Here is a 20,494-nt window from a genome sequence, read left to right as displayed (position 1 = left end):
ACAAGTGTCTGTTTTGCAAGTTTTTCGTTCACTGCTGCTGATTCCATAGCCTCCATTCCTGTTGCAGTTCACCAAAGCCTCCATTCCTACGGGGTTCATCGAAGCCTCCATTCTTGTCACTGTTCGTCAGGTAGTTGTCTCAACAATTTTAAGACGACTTTCTTTTGCTTCCGTGCGTGATGGTCATACCAACACAGAACAACATTTTGTCCACCGATCTCAACCGCCCTTTCCGTTTTGAAGAGACACACTTCAAACGTTAGAAGTAGAAGATGTTGTTCTTCCTTACTGTGAAGAAAGTTGTTGTCGCCTGCACCACGGAGAAGCCAACTGTCCCAAAAATTGATTTGACCGAACAACAGATCAAAGATGCTACTGCTTCGGAGGAAAATGACTTTCTCTGCAAAAATTTTATCTTAAATGGTTGGATTGATGATTTATATGATCATTATAGCACGATGACCACAACAAAAGAAGTCTAGGACGCCCTACAGAAAAAATATGATACCGAAGAGGCTGATTCAAAAAAGTATGTCATCAGTCGTTATTTGAAGTTCCAAATGATGGACGAAAAATCTGTGGAAGATCGATCCCATGAATTGCAGAAGATTACTCATGAAATCATCAGTAAAAGTATGCCCTTAAATGAACAATTTCAAGTTGTTGTTATTATTGACAAGTTACCCCTTAAAAACGCACCAAGGCATAAAACCAAGGAATTTTGGAAAGTCTGATAACACGCTTGAGAATTGAGGAGGAAACCCGAAAGCAGGACTAGAGGGAGAAGGTAAACATTGTACCAAGAAAGTCCACATATACTGTTCAAAAACCTGGACTAAAGCCAAAGGGAAATAAGATGAAAATTCAGAATTGTGGATCCAACAACTAGAAGAATAAAAAGAAATTAAAAAAAAAAAAAGAAAAAAGAAAGCCCCTTCAAGATAAATGGTACAATTTCTTTACAACTGTAACAAGCCTGGGCATATGACCAAGAATTGTAGGAACAGGCGTCGTCTTGCACCTGTTGCGCAGACGAACTTGACCGAAGAAGAATTAGTTGCCACGATCATAGAAGTAAATGTGATAAGGAGTTCTAAAGGGTGGTGGCTAGACATTAGCGCTACACATCATGTCTGTCATGATCGTAGTTTGTTTAAATCATATTCTGAAACTAAAGATAGAAATATATTGTTGGGTGATCACCACTCAACAATAGTTGCTGAAATCGACAAGGTAGAGCTGAAGTTTGCCTCTGGAAGACCATCACTCTGAAGGAAGTTCTGCACACTTCGAAAATAAGGAAGAATCTAGTCTCGGCCTATTTCTTCAACAAGACTGGCTTTACTCAGACCATAGGGGCTGACTTATATACCCTCACAGATGGGATGTTCAAACTAAACCTTGATTTGAATAAAACTCGATCTTCTGCTTATATGTTGTGTTCTTTTAATGTTCGGCATGCTACGATTTGTCATGTTAATAAAAAAAATAATTAGTAACATGAGTAGGTTAGAAATACTACTACAAAATTGGATTTTAATGTCGGTTTAAAATTGTCATTATAAGTGTTGGGATTGGTGTCCTAATTCTCCCGAAGTCTCGTTGTTTTGTAAAGATGCACATTGTTTAATGAATAAAATAAGTGTTATTTAATTCTAACATTTACTCATATCCAATAAACAAAACTCATTGGTTATCTTATGTGAACTAAAGCATGTATATGTGATATACAAGTGGATCATGCCTTAAGTGATAACCTAAATAGGTTTGTAGTATAAGGATTAAGGTGAGATACCCGATCCTGGTGACACTACGGATACGACCCGCTTTGTAGAAGTTTGCAAGTGTTGTAAACTACTATAAATGGTAGATCCTGACCATTCATGTGGAGACGTACGAGCGGGGGTGTCCTATACAAAGAGTTTATATAAGACCTGGACCACGAGATGACTAGACTCTGTATATAACGCCGTTGATACTAGAGACTTACATCTCACCTAAACGACCATAGGTGACACGACCTCAATCCTGAGTTTTGGGAACTTCTGCCTTTGAGGGCGGTCATTTGATTAGTAGGGTGAGAGTGGCCAAATTGCCAACTCAACATGCCTACCTTTTTGGGGACTTGTCTGATCTGGGATCTGGGAACTCAATCCACAAGATGGAATTCACTCCTTTCCCGAAGCAGGGATAAGTAGAGAGATTGTTCCCTTAAGGGCTGATTCCGGGGCTTGAACATAGTGGCCACAGCTTCTCTTTAGAAAAGAAGACTCAGTCATAGTAAGACTATGACTTATGTTCATTAGAGGGATCAGTGGAACTTAAGGAGACAGATGTAACTACAGGGGTATAATGGTTATTGACCCAGTTGTACTTACGAGCGATCTATAAAGGGTTCGCACTGCTGATTGGTTAAGATGGACACAAAATATATCTGTGGTAAGGAGAGTTAGTTATCGGTCTTTAGTGGAGTGTCTGGCAGTTAACGGATGGTGGATCCAGCGATTAAAAAGTTTAGTCAGTTATTCACGTACAGTTGGAGCTTTGAGCTACAGGTCCATAAGGTCCCCTTGGTAGCTCAATGGATTCAGTTGAGGATCAGTTCTTGGTGTTGATTTGAAATGTTCAAATTGACAAGAGGTTTTTTTTATTATTATATATGATATAATCGGTATGATATATGAGATACATCTAGTGGAGGATTGATGTAAATGAAATTTTACATTAAATACCATGGAATAGAAAAAGAACTATGGTTTATATGTTTCATGAGATGAAATATTAAAACTATAGGTTATAAATATAGTATGATAAGTTGGTTATCATTTATATTTATAATAATATTAATTATTGGATAATTAATTATTTTTCTTTAAATAATCAATTGAGTGGGTGATTATTGGATTCATGGTAAACGTGAGTTTAAAAAGAAAGTGGTTTTCCTATTTTGAAAAAGAAGCTTTTACAAAAGGTTGATAAAAAGTTTTGAGATTTCTCTCTCGCGCAAAAGAAACTCACAGAGTCGTCAAGTAAATACGGATTTTCTAAATGACGGCTGGGCGAGCTAAGAGATCGTGCAGTGGCGAGCTAAACGATCATGCAGTATTTACTAAACGATCGCATAATTCTGCTAGACGATCGCTTGCCCAAAGTAAACGATCATGTAGTGTTTGTAAGCGACAGACCGAGCTAAATGATGAGCTAAACGATCGCAAAGCTTTTGCTAGACGATCGCTTAGTTTTATCTAAACGATTGGGCATTAACCTATACGATAGATCTCCACCATCTCCCACTTGCCCAGTCGTGTACGCGATCGGTATTTCCTTCTTTGTCTGCCTCATACCAAGTCTAAACAGAGCCCACCCTCTGGATTCTCACACCGAGAATACCAAGGTAACCTTGTTGGTGGTGTCAGTCTCAACTCGACACCGTGGAGGCCGTTCGTGCTGTTGCTGAGGAGTTCGTGGCCGAGGCGATCGTTGAGGACGAGCGCGAAGTGTTCGTGTGGTGTTCGTGCTGTGTTGCAATTGTGTAGATCGAGCGTTCGAAGTTGCTATTGTTCGAGCGGTCGTGCGCAAAAGAGCGTGGAGACGCATCTGCAAATGTTTGTAGAGTTTTCCCTTTGTGCATTTGTAGTTTTTTCATGCTATAATTTCTGTATGAATTGTATAACCGCTTATTTGAAGTCAACTGTAAATGTATTGTTCATTCATGATTGTGATTTGGAATTATCTTTCTTCCACTGCTCATGGAAATCTCAAATCTAATTTCCTTCAATAGGGGTACAATGTCGATTTAGATCGTGTTATAAAAGGTCTTTAATGTTGGTTTTAAACCGACGCTATAAATGAAAAAGATTTTAATGTCAGTTATCTTCAATGTCAATTTTCAACCGACATTGAACATTATCTTTAATGTTGGTTTTTCACCTACTTCTTAGCAGTAATTGTCCGATATTAAATGTCTAACATCGTTTTGTCATTGAAAAATATTATATATATTTGTTGCTTAAGCACAAGTATATCAATAATATTTCTTTTTTATCTGTATATGCACAAAATAAAATCTTAATTACTTTCACAAATCCCCAATAAGTCATAAAAGAAAAATTGGATGATAATTTAACTCCAAAATCAAGATAAGATATATTTTTCATCCAAATCAACTCTATATGGTTTTGACCGTAAATCCCTATGTATCAACCATGAAGTATACATGTATATTCTACATTGAACAAGTAGAGTGTACATGCTAAGTTGCCCACAATAATAGAATTCAAAATAAATGAATTACAAATAATGGTTAAAATGACTAAAATAAGTTGAAGATAAATGAGAAGTGCTCAATAATGTCTTCCCAAATTTCTCTGATGTCAATTTTTGGAACCTAAAGACTATTCTCCCACCTACAAAGTAGATAAAACAACAATTTGAACAAATAAGTAAAAAAAAAAAAAAAAAAAAAAAACATAATATTACCCTTAGTGAAGAATAATAGAAAAACTAGTGAGATAACAAATAAATGTAAGCTTGTCAAACATAAAACTATGATGATAACGTAAAATAAATATCAAAATCTCATGTAATTTAAACATATAAAATACAAGTAAGCCTTAGAGTAATTATGAATGAGTGTAAAATGACTTACAAGTGTTGTTTTTATGTGAAAATCTTTCCTATAAACACTTTTAAGAAAAGTACCAATTAAAGTACTCCAAAAATACCTCAAAATGCGTTAAGTAGTCTAGAATTCCATTACATTAATTTAATTTAATTTCTTGGCCTAAGCAATTTGGATTGAAAACAATGATTAAAATACCACAAGGTTTGAGAATCAACAAATCAGTCAAGAATGAGTATCAACAAATTATCAAAGCTCATAAGGATTACATAGAAAAGTTAAAATTTTGTTGGATACAAACAAACTTTTATTGGTATATTAAAAAAAAGTAAGAACTTACTTTTAAGAAATTTTGTTGTGTTGGAGAGTGTTTTTGATAACTGAATAAGAGAGATAAAAGTCAATAAAACTCATATACACTTATGAAAAGAAATAAACTCAACAAGGTAATGAAACTCATAAATGCTTCACTTGAGTTTAAGAGAAAAAACTAATAGCAACTTAATTCATTTGGCAAAATGAATAAACCTAAACAAAAAGAAAATAAAAAATTATAAACATAAACAAGTCAATGGAAACCATAAACAAATTAATTCATTTGAACAAAATCTAAGAGAAAAGATCGTATTTTAGAACAAATTCACTACCCCACAATGATAGATAAAAATACCTTGCAAGTCGAGGATGGATTCATCTAATTTGTTTTCTAAGTCTTGAGAAATTTAATGTTGTCATCGTGCTGCTTTATTTACAAGCCAAAGGATGCTGCAATATATATCATACATATAGCACCATCATACTAGACTATAACATTCTAGGTTCGTTTAAAAAAATTATAAAGCTTGTTGAAAGTTAGCCAAAGCTTGTTGCATAGTAAACCAAAGCTTGTTGTGAAATCAAGTAACCCGATGCTTCTGTCGAGTTATTCAAGTCATTTTCAAATGCTACATAACTTAACAACAAATTAACATCAACATGACATATATTTCATTTGTTTTTTTTTTTTTTTTAGAACGGAAATAGAACTTTTCATTGATGAGATGAAAAGAGACTAATGCTCCAATTACAATGATACAAAAGAGGTAATTGAAACTAAAAGAGCAGGATCAGCAAGTGCACCCAACTATCTCAACTAAGTTGATACACTCATAGCACGCTCATCATATCCCTTCATTTATGTTATTAAGCACATGAAATTTACAAATACAATGGTTTTTAAAGCTGGGAAATATTCATCAATCAATAAGGGAGGAAAAAAACTCTCACCATTGGCACATCTAGGGATAAGCTTGCATATGAGCCTTGCCAAAACCTCTCAAAGATTTCCTACAAAAACATTAGTTCATAGTTCTACTTTGATACTCATTGATCTGCCTTAAACAAAAAAGTGAATTGTCAAATACACTAACAAAATGGACTGGACTTAACAAATTAGAATGAATATAGGTTGAAGTAAATTTATTCCCATATGTTGAAGACTCTTGTACAAACCTACAGAGAATGACCAAACTAATACCTAATAATTCATAAGGGTCTCAGTTAACTCTACAGTTTGTTATAAACATAAGAAGGCTCACTAGTACTTGAATATGATTAATCAAAATGCCAACCACTCTATATGAACAATGGAATGAAATTAGTTTCAATCTAATCGATCAATAATGCCAACCAAGTCGGCAGAAGAGCTCATCAAGATGACATGGTGAATTAATAATTAACGTATATCATCAATCACAAGGAACAATACACTTCTTTTGGCATATACGAAATCAAAGCAAATGAACACCCAAACGAAATATCAATAGATTCAACCCTACATTTAATACCTCAAATTTGCGAAAGTCTATCTATATCAACAAAATTTACCAAGGTATTGAGATAAATTACCGTTTTACCTCTGTAGTTACATCTAACTTCTTATAGTGGAACAATAAGTCATAGTCCCACTATGACTGAGTCCTCTCTTGGAAGAGAAGGTGTGGCCACTATGCTTAAGACCTGGAACCAGACCTTAAGGGAGCAATTTATCTTCTTACCCCTGCATCAGGGAATGAGTGAATTCCTTCTTGTGAAGCTAAGTTCTTAACTCCCCAATCAGACGAATCCTCTAATGAACAATAAGTCATAGTCCCACTGAGTCCTCTCTTGGAAGAAAGGGTGTGGCCGCTATGTTTAAGACCCGGAACCAACCCTTAAGGGAGCAATTTATCTACTTACCCCTGCATCGGGGAAGGACTGAATTCCTTCTTGTGAAGCTGAGTTCTTAGCTCCCCAATCAGACAAATCCTCAAAGTGGTAGGCTTGTTGAGTTAGCAATCTGATCACTCTCACCCATACAAATCAAATAACCGCCTTCATAAGCAGGAGTTCACAACTCACCCAGGATTCAAGTCATGTCACCTATGGTCATCCTAGTGAAATGTAAGTCCTTATTATCGACGGTGTTATATAAAGAGACTAATCATTTCGTTGTTCGGTTTTATACAAACTCTTTGTATAAGATACCCTCACTCGTATGTCTCTACATGAATGATCAGGATCATATCATTTGTAGCACTTTACAACATTTGTAACATCTACAAAGCGGGTTGTATCCATAGTATCACCAGGATAAGGTACATAACCTTATCCATCTACTACAGATCATTTAGGTTATTATTTAAACAAGATCCACCTGTATCTCTCTACATACTTGTTTAATTTACATAAAATAACCTCGGATCTTAGTTTATTGGATTGAGTAAATGCTTATAAAATAACACTTATTTTATTAATAACAATATGTTTATATAGAGTTTACAAACTACGAGATTATAAGGAGGTTTAGGACACCATTCCTAGCACATATATCATATGGATTTCCCAATTCCACATGTGGTCAAGCTTAGAAAAAAAACATACTAGTGTTTTAAAGGCTAGATTGCTACATTATCCTATATTTGTTTAAGGGTGGTCGTTTGCTTTTAAGAATGTAGTTAATGAAAATCTTTAGATGTCCAAAATTGCAAATGTCAACATCCTTAAATAACCACATTTGTTATGTGTGAATGTTTTTGAAGATATTTGAGAATACTTAAATAACTGTGTTTGTTTTGTATAACTTATACACAGAAATGTCTTAAATTTACATAATATTTCAAAAATGCTCTTACGACTATTTATTAATTTATAATTAATTTAATATAATTTGAACTTATATAACATTTTTTTTATTAATTTAAATTTTATTTTAAATAATATAGTTTTATTATTTTATTTGTTATTTTTCGTAACAAAATAATATATATTAATTTGAATTTTTATAAAATAAATATTAATTTGATTTTGAATTTCTTTCTTAAAAAACCTCCGATATAATCAAAGAGAGTAAAATACGTAGTTCACAGTATTATTTTAATTATAAATGAAAATAAGGAAGAGTGATATATATATAAGGGTTAAAAAGTTTTTTAAAAAAATCTTCTCAACATGGGAATCTAAAATACCCGTATTTTAAGAGGGCATCCAAAACTTCCAAGGTATCTTCCGTACGAACATTTTCGGATGCCCCTAAATCTCTAAATGCCCGGACATCTTACATTTCTACAAAACAAATATGGTAATATGGATGCCCACCCATGGATGCCCACCCATGGAAATCTTGGACTTAAACAAAAAAAAAACCCTTAGTGGTCATTTAGTTTAAGGTTTAATAGATACTAGAAATAAGATACCTGAAATAGGATATCTGGGAATAAAATATAATTGTGTTTGGTTGTGCATGGAAAAAACTATCAAAATTTTATGAACAAAAATTTTGTTTGTATTTGATTTATGAAATTAAGCATAAAAATCTTATGTAATTTTAATAGAATAATTAATTAAACAATAAATATCATTAAATATATTAATAAAAGTTAATTAATTAAGAATCAATAATAATTTTAATTATAAATATTTCAAATTAAGTAATTTATAATTAAAACCAGCCAATTAATATATTTAAGAATGTCATATTAATTATAATCCAATACTTAATCATTTTTTTAATTAATTAAGTCACCATTAGTAATTTCAATTTTACTTAAATAATATAAGAAAATATATCTTAATAAACAATATATTATATAAAACGTGAAAAAATGAGATAAAATTATGACATATTAATAAACAATACTAAAAAAAAGTTATATATATATATATAATATGTTAATAATGAATGAAGTAATATAAATTAATCACAATAAATAATTAACTAATTAATGATTATAGGTTCAAATGATCAAATTAAAATTAATCTCAATAAATAATTGTTTGATTAGTTAAAAAAATAAAATGATTAATTATTATTATTGAAAATAGATTTTTTATCCTAAATAAATTTAACTTATCTTAGTTTACTAATTAAATATATTTAAGATACCGTTAGCTAATTAATTAATAACTTGTGTAAAAATAATAATTACGTTCGTTTAATCAAATTTTATTTTAAAAATAAGTTAAATAAATATTTTAATAGACCATTATTGATTTATTAAAATAAATATTTACATTAATTTTGTTAAATTAATATTAATTAATTAATTATATTCTAAATAAAATTATACAAAATAAAAAACAGATGGAGAAAAAAAAAAAGAGAAAATCCATAATTTTGGAAGGGAAAAGAAAAATCATTTTCTAATGATGATGCTTGGAAATAACGTCTTCCCAGACAAATAGTTTAAAACTATAAAACAAAAAAGGAGGCCTTTGCCTCGAATGTAATCATTTCGTTTTATAAGAATATTTTCGAAGATATCTATTTATAAGTATATTTTGTATGATTTCCATCAAATCAATTATTCATTGATCTATAATTATTTTCATATAATTTCAACTTTTATAACATTTTATTTTTATTAATTTGAATTTCTAGTTAAATTAATATAATTTTATTATTTTATTTGTTATTTTTCTTAACAAAATAATATATATTAGTTTATGTATTTGTATTTGTATTAATAATATATATTAATTTGAATTTGAATTTCTTTCTAAAAAACAATATATTTGATGGTGGGTTAAAGCCATGTTCATAGCCAACCACGCCACTGTTATTCAAAAGAAGCTGCCACCTTCCTGCTGTTTAAGTTGCTGGGGAAACTCCATCTACAGAACTGACTTCTATACATTGCAGTAATAGCAAGATCATGGTTTTCAGTACATTGAATACTGCAGAAAAATGCTAATGGTTGGCCATGTGGATTGGTCTAAATATTGTTGGAAGAGGTGACGTTGTTTATATAAGTTCTTCACTTGGTTGAAGCAAGTAATGTTGGCAGAAAACCTAGCTCATTCAAGGGATATTGTTAGTTAGTTTGGCAGAAATTTAGGCTACAGAAGCTGGCCGTGAAATTTGCCAAAAACTTAATTTGCTTATCTAGTCATCTCTATAACGTGTAGAAATCAGGTGTTAGGTGGAGTTCAATGTGACTGATAATGAGAGATCAAGTCTCATAGCCCACTAAAGATATTCTAATTACATTCAGAATAATGCAAAACTAGTTTACATGAAGAATTTGATCATTTATACACATTCTATGGAATGACAAGGAAAAACATGAATGAAAATCGGAGGGAAAAACTATGAATATTTACAAAATTATATTGCTCAACATACCCAATAAAGGAGCTGCATAGATGACTCAAGCAAGACGCTGGAGTTTTATCGTGACATGAGCAAGAATTCAGTAGAGGGTTTTAGTTTTAGCTAATAAAGCTTTATCCTAGTGTCGATAAAGCTACGACATATGGGGCATAGCTGAAGATCCTGTCCACATTCACAACATGTCTGCAGATAAGTAAAAGGTTAGTGTTTCTTCAGGTAATGTTTCAGATAGGCAACAAAATTTCAATTTGGAAGTTACCAATGTGATTACCTGATGTCCACAACCAAAAGCCATATCCTTTGCATTGGAGATGCAAATGGGACAAGCCTGCACCAGAGGATGTAAAAATCTTCATTTCCATTTTACAAAAGAGAATAGAAGTGCTCAACTTAGTCTTCATTGCTAAAAGATAGTATGGATCTAAAAAGGGAACAGAAGCATTTACATGGGCATCAGAAACCGAACTTAGAGGAGGTGCGGTTTGGGCAGGAACAACTCCACCAAATGAGGGTTGCATTGGGCGAGAACTGCTTGAGTTGGAGGTTTTTTGGGTGCTAGGTCCATAACGAGGAGGGGGAAGAGGAACCCGGTCGATTTCCTTTCCTCTACTGGCACTTTGGAGGAATGAGAGAAAATATAATGAGAAAGAAATAATGAAACTAAATACAATACCATTTAACTGCAAAAAATAAATAAAATAAAATAAAATAAAAAACACTTCAATATCTCTTGAATCTTGTTATTTACCCCAAAATATCAAGCTCTAGTGTTGCTTTATACTGGGAGGGTATTTCCATGAGTGCAGCAAGAGCAAATTCCGTTTCCTTTCTGGCTCTATCCATATTCTTCAACATTATATTTGTGAAATTCACAAACTGCAGAATCATAAGTGCAAATCTCAGATTGCATATAGAGTTCAAACAATGATAGAGGCAAATCCAGCTTGAGAAACAAAACACCACAAAACCTCCCAAGAGAAGTTCTTACTTGGAAGTTATCGAAGGCACGAGCTGGGATATTGTCATCAAATTCCCTCATCATGTCCCAAGGTCCATCTCCTACTCCGACTAGTATAATCGACAGGGGATATTCACTGTAATTCAAAACGAATTTAGAGAACTTTCGCAATGTAGAAATATGAACAATGTCATTTCTGTCCATTATAGATACCTTGAACCTACCTAGCTTTCACAATTGATTCAATGGTTTTCTTTTCCTGTGGGCTAAACTGTCCACGCTCAGTATCAACACTTCTTGTAACCTGTCAAGGAATAGTTAGGTTGCTGAAAAAGCAGTCTATTGCTTTTCATAAATAAAACTAACTAAACTCTCAACATCCTTGACACATTATTTCTTCCTACAAACTAGTCTCTCTGCAATCGTAGCTTTTGTATTATTGCTTAACTACAGAGCTTTTATGCATCAGGGAACAAACAGGAAGTAATGCTATAAACACGAACTCGAAAACGATCAAAACTGAAGTCCAGTGGGAATGAAGATAAAAGTACCTGACCATCAGCTATTATTACCAATACATGGTATTGGCCACCACTTTGCTCGACAATTGTGATAGCCATTTCGATGATTGGGGCAAATGATGTTGGTCCTGTCCGGGGATGAAACAATGAAAGTATAGTAAGTAAAAGCTAACAATAGAGAAGTGTAATAGCGAACAGGGAGACTGAAACCTGCAAGTCGAAGATGAGGCACCAACTCCCTATATCTACCCAACACTTCTTCAAATCCATTACAAAATCGCTCGTCGGGATAAAAGCTGAAAACCTCTTGGTCATGAGTCGATGCTGCCAACATTTTTAGGAGTCATGTACTTCACTACTGTTAATTCAAACAAAATTGTGAGCGGAAAATAGATCGATTGCACAAATTTTTGGAAGAAATACCATCTCCAAAACCAAAGCAAGGAATCATATTATCCTCATCAAAGGATGATAATGTTTGCCCAATAATTGCTATTGCTTGTTCATAGGGATTTTGCTCATCTCCAATATGATGCAAACTTCTACGGTTAAATGATCTTGCACCTATATAAAGGGCATAGTTAGCATATGCACATGCTATTGAAGAAAACGATTAGAAGAACATTCAATGGCCAAAGCAAGGTCGAACCTGTCCACTCATTGCTCTTCGTGAAATCTATACCGACGATAAGATTTGAAGACTCCAGGCCAGCACGAGCCAATGCCTCAGTAACCTATGAAGAGTATCAGAGAATAGAAATGAGCTTCATGTTGAAATGAAATAAAGTGTCAATAAAGTTTTACAATATGAATTGCAGCAAGACCTGCTCTAAACTATTATAGTTATCATCTATCCTTGAATACTTCCTTTCCAGTCTCTTTCTTGACTCAGGGGCCTGAGTTCCACCATAGCTAGGAGTTGGAGGTGCATACAGATGCTGTGGTGTGCTTCTCGATTGAGCATATGGCGACTGCGGATAATAACCGTAGGTCCCCTGCTGCGAGTTTGACCGACTAGACGAACTTCGTCTTGAACTTACATGCTTAGAACTTCTACCACCCATCACTTCATAAGAACTCTGCAGCATAAAGGTCGTTGTAACAACTAGTAAGCATCAAAGTGGAAAATCTCAGTGTTTTTACATATGGAGAGGAAACTACATTACACAAAACAATCCCCAAAACACAAAAGAGAGTTAAACAAACAAACGAAAGCAATAAGTTCTGCAATCAGAAAAAGCCCAAATGAAGGACAAACAAAACAATCCTGCTGTGAGAAAGTTGAAGAACAAAGGTAAATTCAGACTAAGTGGTCTTATTTGCTAGAACTTTTGCAAGAAAACCCAAATTTCCAAGAGGAAATCCAATCCCCACCAAAATAAAAACCCCAAATCATCTAAGAACAATGCTAATATTTAGGATCAGTGATTTGACGAAGATTTGCATGAAATTTCAGAAAAAGAAAATAGAGATAATCAGATAATTTAATCATCCACCGACAAAAAGGGTTTGAAAAAATTCACTCGAACCAGTACAATCTGAAAGAAACGATACAAACAAAGTCGATCCGAAAAGATGCATTTAAAGTTTCATGAAGGTTGTTAAAGACGTTCAATTCACGATGCGTATTGAAACTAATGCAAAACGATTCAACTCATAGTTTTGAATCGCAAATAGCATGTATCACACGATTCAAGTTTCTGAATCGTGCGAATCGCCCTGAATCGGAACGTTCCGATACACTATTCAGGAAAAAAAATTAGTTTCGAGTTGCATGAAGGAGAAGATGGGTTTTCTTACCGCCGTTGGCGGCAGTACAGTGCTCTACTTCTCTTTCAGTTGCAGCACGCCAGACGGGAGAAGAAAGTTGAATCGTGCTCGCCGTCGCCTGACTGGAGTTCTCCTTCTCCCAATCTCCTCTTCGAGTTGTGCGCGCCGGCAACAGAAGTCCGATTTTGGAAACTTGAAATAAAACCCCAAGGCCTAAACGAAGAGATAGGAAAGTGGAAACGCCGAATGGTGAATGGTCTTTTCATTTTTTCCTTTATAATCTTTCCAAATTCCCACTTCAAAAACATAAAAACAATTATTTTTATTATCTTTTTAAATTTTAAGATATTGACGGCAGACAAGTATTTTTGTCATTCCACGTGCTTTTCACATTCATTGCTACCTTTTTCTATTAAGGCAGATTTATTTTTATGTTTTTATTTTGAATTAATTTAATATATTACCTCACTGTTTATTTCTATATATTAAGCTTTCATACTTATATTTATATTTATATATTTTTTAGATATAATATTTTGTCGGCTTATTTTTTATTTTATTTTTTCCATTTAATTTATTCTTTTACTTTTTTCATTTTCTTTTATGGCTAAGACCCCATTCAATAAAAATAAATTTTGAATTTGATTATTTTGATTTGACGTTGGTTTTTTTTTTTTTTAACAAACATGATCTCCTGACATGCTCCCATTTTTTTTTTTTCCCTTTCCCTGATAACTCTCTCACATTCTTATAAAGAAAAACTAACTTGTCCCCTATAACAGGAAGTTCCTATAAAATTAAAAGATCCCCGACGTAATGTCATGAAAATAACAAAGGTCTCTTCTTCACTATTTCTCTCGAATTTCATTTGTAAAAAAATCTGTTTCCTACTCGATTTTCTATTTTAATTGTACGTGTAATGTATTGAGAAAATGAGGAGAGGAGATGTTTTCACTTGATTAGGAGATGATAAAAGGTCTCTTTTTTTCTTTCCTTTCTAAATTTAGGAGATGAATTTCTTTAGTATCATTATGAATATTTGCTTTTCTTCTCCTTGCAATCACCAAATCGTGCCTCCTAATTTAATATTAATTTTACAAGGAGAGGATCGATTGTTGTTGTAGTCCGACTTGATATTTATTAGGTTGTTAGATTTGATTTATTTTGGTATTAATTTGTTACTGTGTTGGTAAACCTGAATTTCTTTTAAACACTATTATTATATTGATACCAAATCTCAATCCATGTGAATTTTCAAATCGTCATTTTATTCTATTCAAATTTTGTATATACATATTTCATAAAAATTGAATCTCACTTAATTCCAATCTGTCTAAAGTTTAAAATATTAAAGACTAAATTAAATTATTCATTTTTAAAAAATTGTGACAGCTTGACGATCCACTGGGGACTTTAATGTGTAAGAGAGTCAAGCCATTACATTTTATCTTTTATTCATATTCTAACATAGTTTGTTGCTTCTAGGGTTGGCAAAAATCCCCACGAGTCAAGTCCTCATAGGTCCTCGTCCCGATTGGGGCGAAAAAATTTCAGTTTGATCAGAGATGGGGCGAGTACAGGGAAAGTATTCCCGCCCGACCCGATTAATTTTTTTTTTTAATTTTTTTAGTATATATATATATATTTTCAAATAAATAAACTTATATATAATTATATATATATTAATTACAAATATTTATATATGTATATATATATTAAAAAAAAGGGGATGGGTCCCCACGGGGACCCGTTTCCTCGACGGGATGGGGTGAAATACCCCTATGGTGACGGAGATAGGGTGAAATACCCCCGCCCCATCCCACCCCGACCCGTTGTCAACCCTAGTTGCTTCACTTAATTATTGTCTGTTATGATTTGATTTATTATAAAATATTTGCACTATGTTTTGGTGCAATTTTTCTTTTATAAGTTATCGTGCATTTTACACCCTCATAAGCCCTTTACCCAGGCTACAACCTTATAGGACTAGAATTGAGAATGAAGTAGTGTTGACTTTCGAGAGATTTCGATTTATGTGTAGGCACAAGAAAAATTCTCGCTCAGATGAATTCTTTTGTTATTTTTTAAAAATAACATTAGAATAAGTTGAGGGCCTTGTCCTAGTAGAATCTTAGATATACTGATACTATATCATTTTCTCTTGGCTTAAATTGTGTGTTGTATTTTTTTACTTTATATGTGTCATGTGTGCTCTCTTTTATTCTTATTATATTTATTTTGTGTCATTTGTGCTCTCTTTTGTTTTTATTATATTTATATTATTCTTTTATTTATTTATTTTTATATACAATTAGGGTCCTTTATATACAAGTCAAACTGTCTTAAGTTATTTTTCTTTTTCTTTTCTTTTTTTTTTTTTTTTTTTTTATAAACACTTACATTTTAGAGTTTGAAACTATATATATTTCATTGTTTAACCAAAAATAATAATAATAATAATAATCATAGTGTTTTCTTTTGCATTATTATTATTATTATTATTATTATTTAAGGAAAATTGTTTTAAGTTACTATTTATTATTATTGTTTTTATAGGAATTAAGTTTTCAACTTTAATCTTCCACATTTTTAGGTGGAGTAGTATTTACTTTCGAAAGTTGCGACTCTCCGACATAAGAAAACCTTATTATTATATTTCTCGAAAATCAAGTTTGGTTTTCTTCCCCTTTAAACTTTTAGGGAGAGTAGTGTTTACCTTTGAAAGTTACGCTCTCATATAGGCACATGAAAACCTTATTGTCATTTATCTACTTATTTATTATTACTTTTTTTTTTAAAATGAAATGACCTTATTTTCTTTGCCATAATTGTTCAAATGAATAACAAAGGTGAACATCAACATGTCCAATGTTCTAATGCATTCATCTCTGAAGAAATGTAACAAAATTTTGGTGATAGCATGAACAGTTCTTTTTAAGTATCAGTACTATCCAGGTGCCAACTCTCTTTTGCACAAAATGACCTAACCAAATTAAAGATGATTCGGGAAGCGTTGACCTTAGAAGTTAGAATGAAGAAAACAGAGAGAGGGATGCAACTCCAGCGTTTTCTGTCTTTTCTATATTTATTCAGTTGACGCAATGTGTGGCCTTTATAGCCGTTTTATACATGCCCTTTCCCTTAGGGTTTTGGGCAAATAAGAAAAATGGAGAAAGGAATAAATTCTCCTAACCAACAATGGACAAGTGTCTCTATATTACAGGCTAATACAATTTGTTTAAAATAGAAATAATTAATTGTTTCCTTCTTTCTTTTCCTCTATATCCATTCCAATTGCATTTTCCGACTTGCCAGTGATTTTCTTGGATGGTAGGATCCAATTTCTAATTGGTCCTGGCTGGTTCTTGTACTCTAACATCCCCCCTCAAACTCGTGGGGAGGTTAACTACACCGAGTTTGTTTCGAAGCAAATGGAACTGAGACTATGTCAACGGCTTTGTCAAGCAATCAACAATCTGATCAGATGATGGAATGTATCGCACTTTATTGCCACTGATGACCTGGTCACGAACAAAGTGTACATCGAGCTCAATGTGTTTCGTTCGAGCATGAAAGATCGGGTTTAAGGCTAGAGTTCCAGCACTTATGTTGTCACACCATAGAATAGGTTTGTAGGTAGTCTAAATTTGTAACTCGTTCATCAATTGTTTTAGCCAGATGATCTCAGTTGTGGCATGAGTAAGAGCCCGATATTTAGACTCTATGCTGGATCTTGCAATTGTCGTTTGCTTCTTGGAGGACCAAGACACTAGATTGTGACTGACATACACACAATAAGCTACGATAGATTTCCTATCATCTATGTTGGAGGCCCAATCAACATTAGAGAAGGATGTGATTTGTAAATCAGTACTAGGCTGAAAAAGAAGACCATGATGTCTAGTGGCATTAATGTACCGAAGTACCCTTTTCGTTGCTAGCCAATGAATATCAGTAGGTGCTTCAAAAATTGGCTCAAGTGATTAACAATGTATGCTATATTCGGTCTTGTATGTGTTAGATATTGAAGAGCTCCGATGGTGCTTCTATATATGTAAGGATCAGATAGAAGTTGTTCATCAGTTAATGAGAGATGTTTACCTACTGTGCAGGGAGAGGCTACCGATTTGAGTTTTGTAAGACCAAGTTTGTGTAGTAGGTCTTCCACATACTTTGCTTGATTGAGAATGAAGCCAGACTTAAGATAGTGGACTTGAATGCCTAAGAAATAGGTAAGGCGGCCTAGATCCTTCAAGGCAAACCTGTTGTCAAACAGATTGATGAGATGTGATATCAGCTGAGGATTGCCACCTGTTATTATCAGATCATCTACATAGACTAGCAGAAAGATAACAGCCGCACGAGTGTGAAACATGAACAATGAGTTATCAGCCTTTGAGATTTTAAATCCCCAGCTAACCAAGGCATTACCTAATGTGTTGCTCCAAGCCTGATGGGCTTTTTTTAAGCCATAGATCGCTTTATCGAGCTTGCACACATATTCAGGGTGTTTGGTGCTGATATAGCCAGTAGGTTGATTCATATACACATCTTCCTGTAGGTTTCCATTTAGGAAAGCGTTATTGAAGTCCAACTGACGGATCTCCCAGCCTTTAGAAACAACAATACTGAGAACAACTCTGATGGTAGAGGCCTTAACCACAGGACTGAACGTCTCAAAAAAATCAACCCTTTGGTGTTTATGAAAACCCTTTGCTACGAGACGTGCTTTGTATCTGTTTATTGAGCCATCGGGATGTTTCTTTAACCTGAAGATCCATTTGTTGCCTAGAACATTGTATGAATCCGAGGGTGGTAATAGGTGCCAAGTGTTCCTTTTGTTCTCGATCTCTCTCGCTCTTTCTCTCAAAACCCTAAACCCTTCGTAATGATCTCTCATTCTCACTTCCCCACTGGTTTCACTCTCTACCTTTGATCTCGCTCTCACTCTTCCAATACACAATTCCTTTTCGTTATGCTGTTTTCATACCTTTTTTGAGAAATCACATAGCTCCAACAAACACTTAAACAATAAAACCATGTTCTAGAAAAACCCGTTCCATTATGAAAAATCTCATTCAATAAAACTCTGTTCAACAAAACATCGTTGGAATGAATCTCGTTGAAGAAAGTAATCACAGTTGAAATGAAGTTTAGATTTTAAAGAATTCACGATTGTATGTTTAGGGTTTAACGATTTGAGGCTTCAGATAGATGATTTCGAGAAAATTGTCAAATCATTCGTATACTGACAAGCAAGTACATCACAAAGGTAGAGCGAGAGCAAGAGAAGGTAAAGTGAGAGCAAGACCAATACTGTGAGGGGGCAATTCCCATAATTTGGTATGACGATCACGCCAGTAGAGGGTCATTTAACATTATTTTAAAAAAGAGGTTGGTTGGCATTTTAGACCCAAATATTGGGTCATTCGTACAAATTTTCCAAAAGTCAAGTTGACAAGCAGAGATTTTGTTAAATGCTTTTAAGCGAAAAATATCTTTATTTGGCTCTTAGGTTATAAAATGTGACGAGTTTAATCCATAGATTTTGAGTTTGACTTCAATTTAGTCTTTGGCTTTCAAAATGTTACAATTTATGTTGAGGTTTGAGCTTTGTTTCAATTGGTTTTTAGATTTCAAGATTTACACCAGAAACTCGCTTTTTATTAAAGCCCCACTTTCATTTAGTGTTAGCATCTATTAATTAACTTTTTTAAAAAATTAAAAGAATTATAATGAATTATTTTTCACTATTTTTTCATTATGATCCAAATTAAATTTAAACGATAATTTATAATTATTTTAAATTAATCAATAAACATTAAGAACAAAAAATGGAGTAAATATTCGGTGAAAAATTGATCTTAAAATTGTAAATCTTGAAACCCAAGGATCAAATTGAAATAAAACTCAAATTTTAAGGGTGAAATTACAATATTTTGAAATTTCGACTAAATAAAAAGGAAATAAAAAACTTAAAAGATTAAATATAAATAAAATTTATATGTTATGTTTTCACTATTTTTACAAAATGGAAACTTAATGTTGCAGCCAAAAATCAACATTTTATGTTATTCCTACCAACACAAACCTGATTCAAAGAGGCATTAATGTATCTCCTTGGTGTCCTGTATGTAAGGAGAAGCCAGAAATCTGATTGCCTCCTTTTGCTGGGTGGTACAAAAATAATGTTGATCCAGCTTTATTATTTTGAAAATTTTTTACCTATCAAATATATTTTAAAGGGTTGTTTTTAAAAATATAAAAATTTTCCAAAATATTTACAAAATATAGCAAAAATTTTTAACTATCAAAATATCACTAATAGAAGTCTACAACGTATAGTTCTAAAATTTTGTTATATCTTGTAAATATTTTCAACAGTTTTATCATTTGAAATAATTTTTCTATTTTAAATATAATTTCTTTTTGGAGAAATTTAAATATGAAAATCCTGGTCGTGGAAAAATGTTTAAGCAACAAAATATCCGAAAGGTACAAGTAATTTATTCATTGATTGATATTTTGTCAAATTTATTAATTAAAATGTAAACCTCTACGCTTCATATTGTACTACTTTAATAAATTTTCTTATTGTATTTTGAAAAAAGAGAGAGAAAATAAAGTTGCTTTAAGAATGATTGGATAGCGTAATTTGACTTTATTCTTTTGTGTTGAGTCCTGATTTTATATCTTCTTTATTGGAAGGTGACCAACCCATTGAAAGACTACAAAATCAAACAAGAACGTTGAAAAATAAATTGAATTATAAATTTAGTCGGATATATGTTTCATGTTTAATATTATAATGTTTTTCAACTTTATATTTGTATGTAAATTTGATGGCCAAGTCCTTTATCTTTTAATTTTGTGTCAATTAAGTCATCAAATTTCAATGATGTATTTAATAAAAATTTAATCTATTCATCAAAATAAGCTTAGCTTAACGACAATTTGTATAACTTTCAATCTAAAAGATTATATTAAACATAAAA

The 20,494-nt window shown here is 32.8% G+C and overlaps 1 protein-coding gene across 2 annotated transcripts; it reads right to left on the bottom strand.

Annotated features, from left to right (window-relative positions):
- Positions 1 to 10,099: 10,099 nt before the first annotated feature.
- LOC120070664 (E3 ubiquitin-protein ligase RGLG2-like) lies at positions 10,100 to 13,812 on the bottom strand. Of its 2 annotated transcripts, none has more exons than XM_039022500.2 (12): positions 13,530 to 13,812; positions 12,554 to 12,808; positions 12,379 to 12,463; positions 12,153 to 12,293; positions 11,940 to 12,053; positions 11,760 to 11,857; positions 11,433 to 11,512; positions 11,239 to 11,344; positions 10,999 to 11,126; positions 10,697 to 10,865; positions 10,522 to 10,578; positions 10,100 to 10,433 (listed from the first exon to the last, which is right to left on the bottom strand). In XM_039022500.2, the coding sequence occupies exons 2-12, from the start codon at positions 12,791 to 12,793 to the stop codon at positions 10,353 to 10,355; spliced, it is 1,299 nt and encodes a 432-aa protein (XP_038878428.1). In that variant the 5' UTR covers positions 12,794 to 12,808; positions 13,530 to 13,812; the 3' UTR covers positions 10,100 to 10,352. The 2 variants fall into 2 exon arrangements, with proteins under 2 accessions (XP_038878428.1, XP_038878429.1); XM_039022501.2 differs by having other exon boundaries at positions 10,697 to 10,859; positions 13,530 to 13,794.
- Positions 13,813 to 20,494: the final 6,682 nt, after the last annotated feature.

This window comes from Benincasa hispida, chromosome 2 (genome assembly GCF_027475165.1).
Source record: "Benincasa hispida cultivar pf3 chromosome 2, pf3_genome.v1.1, whole genome shotgun sequence".
In the NCBI taxonomy this organism is placed as follows: domain Eukaryota; kingdom Viridiplantae; phylum Streptophyta; class Magnoliopsida; order Cucurbitales; family Cucurbitaceae; genus Benincasa; species Benincasa hispida.
Note: the sequence above shows the minus strand (reverse complement) of the source record. Positions and strands in the feature narration are given on the sequence as shown.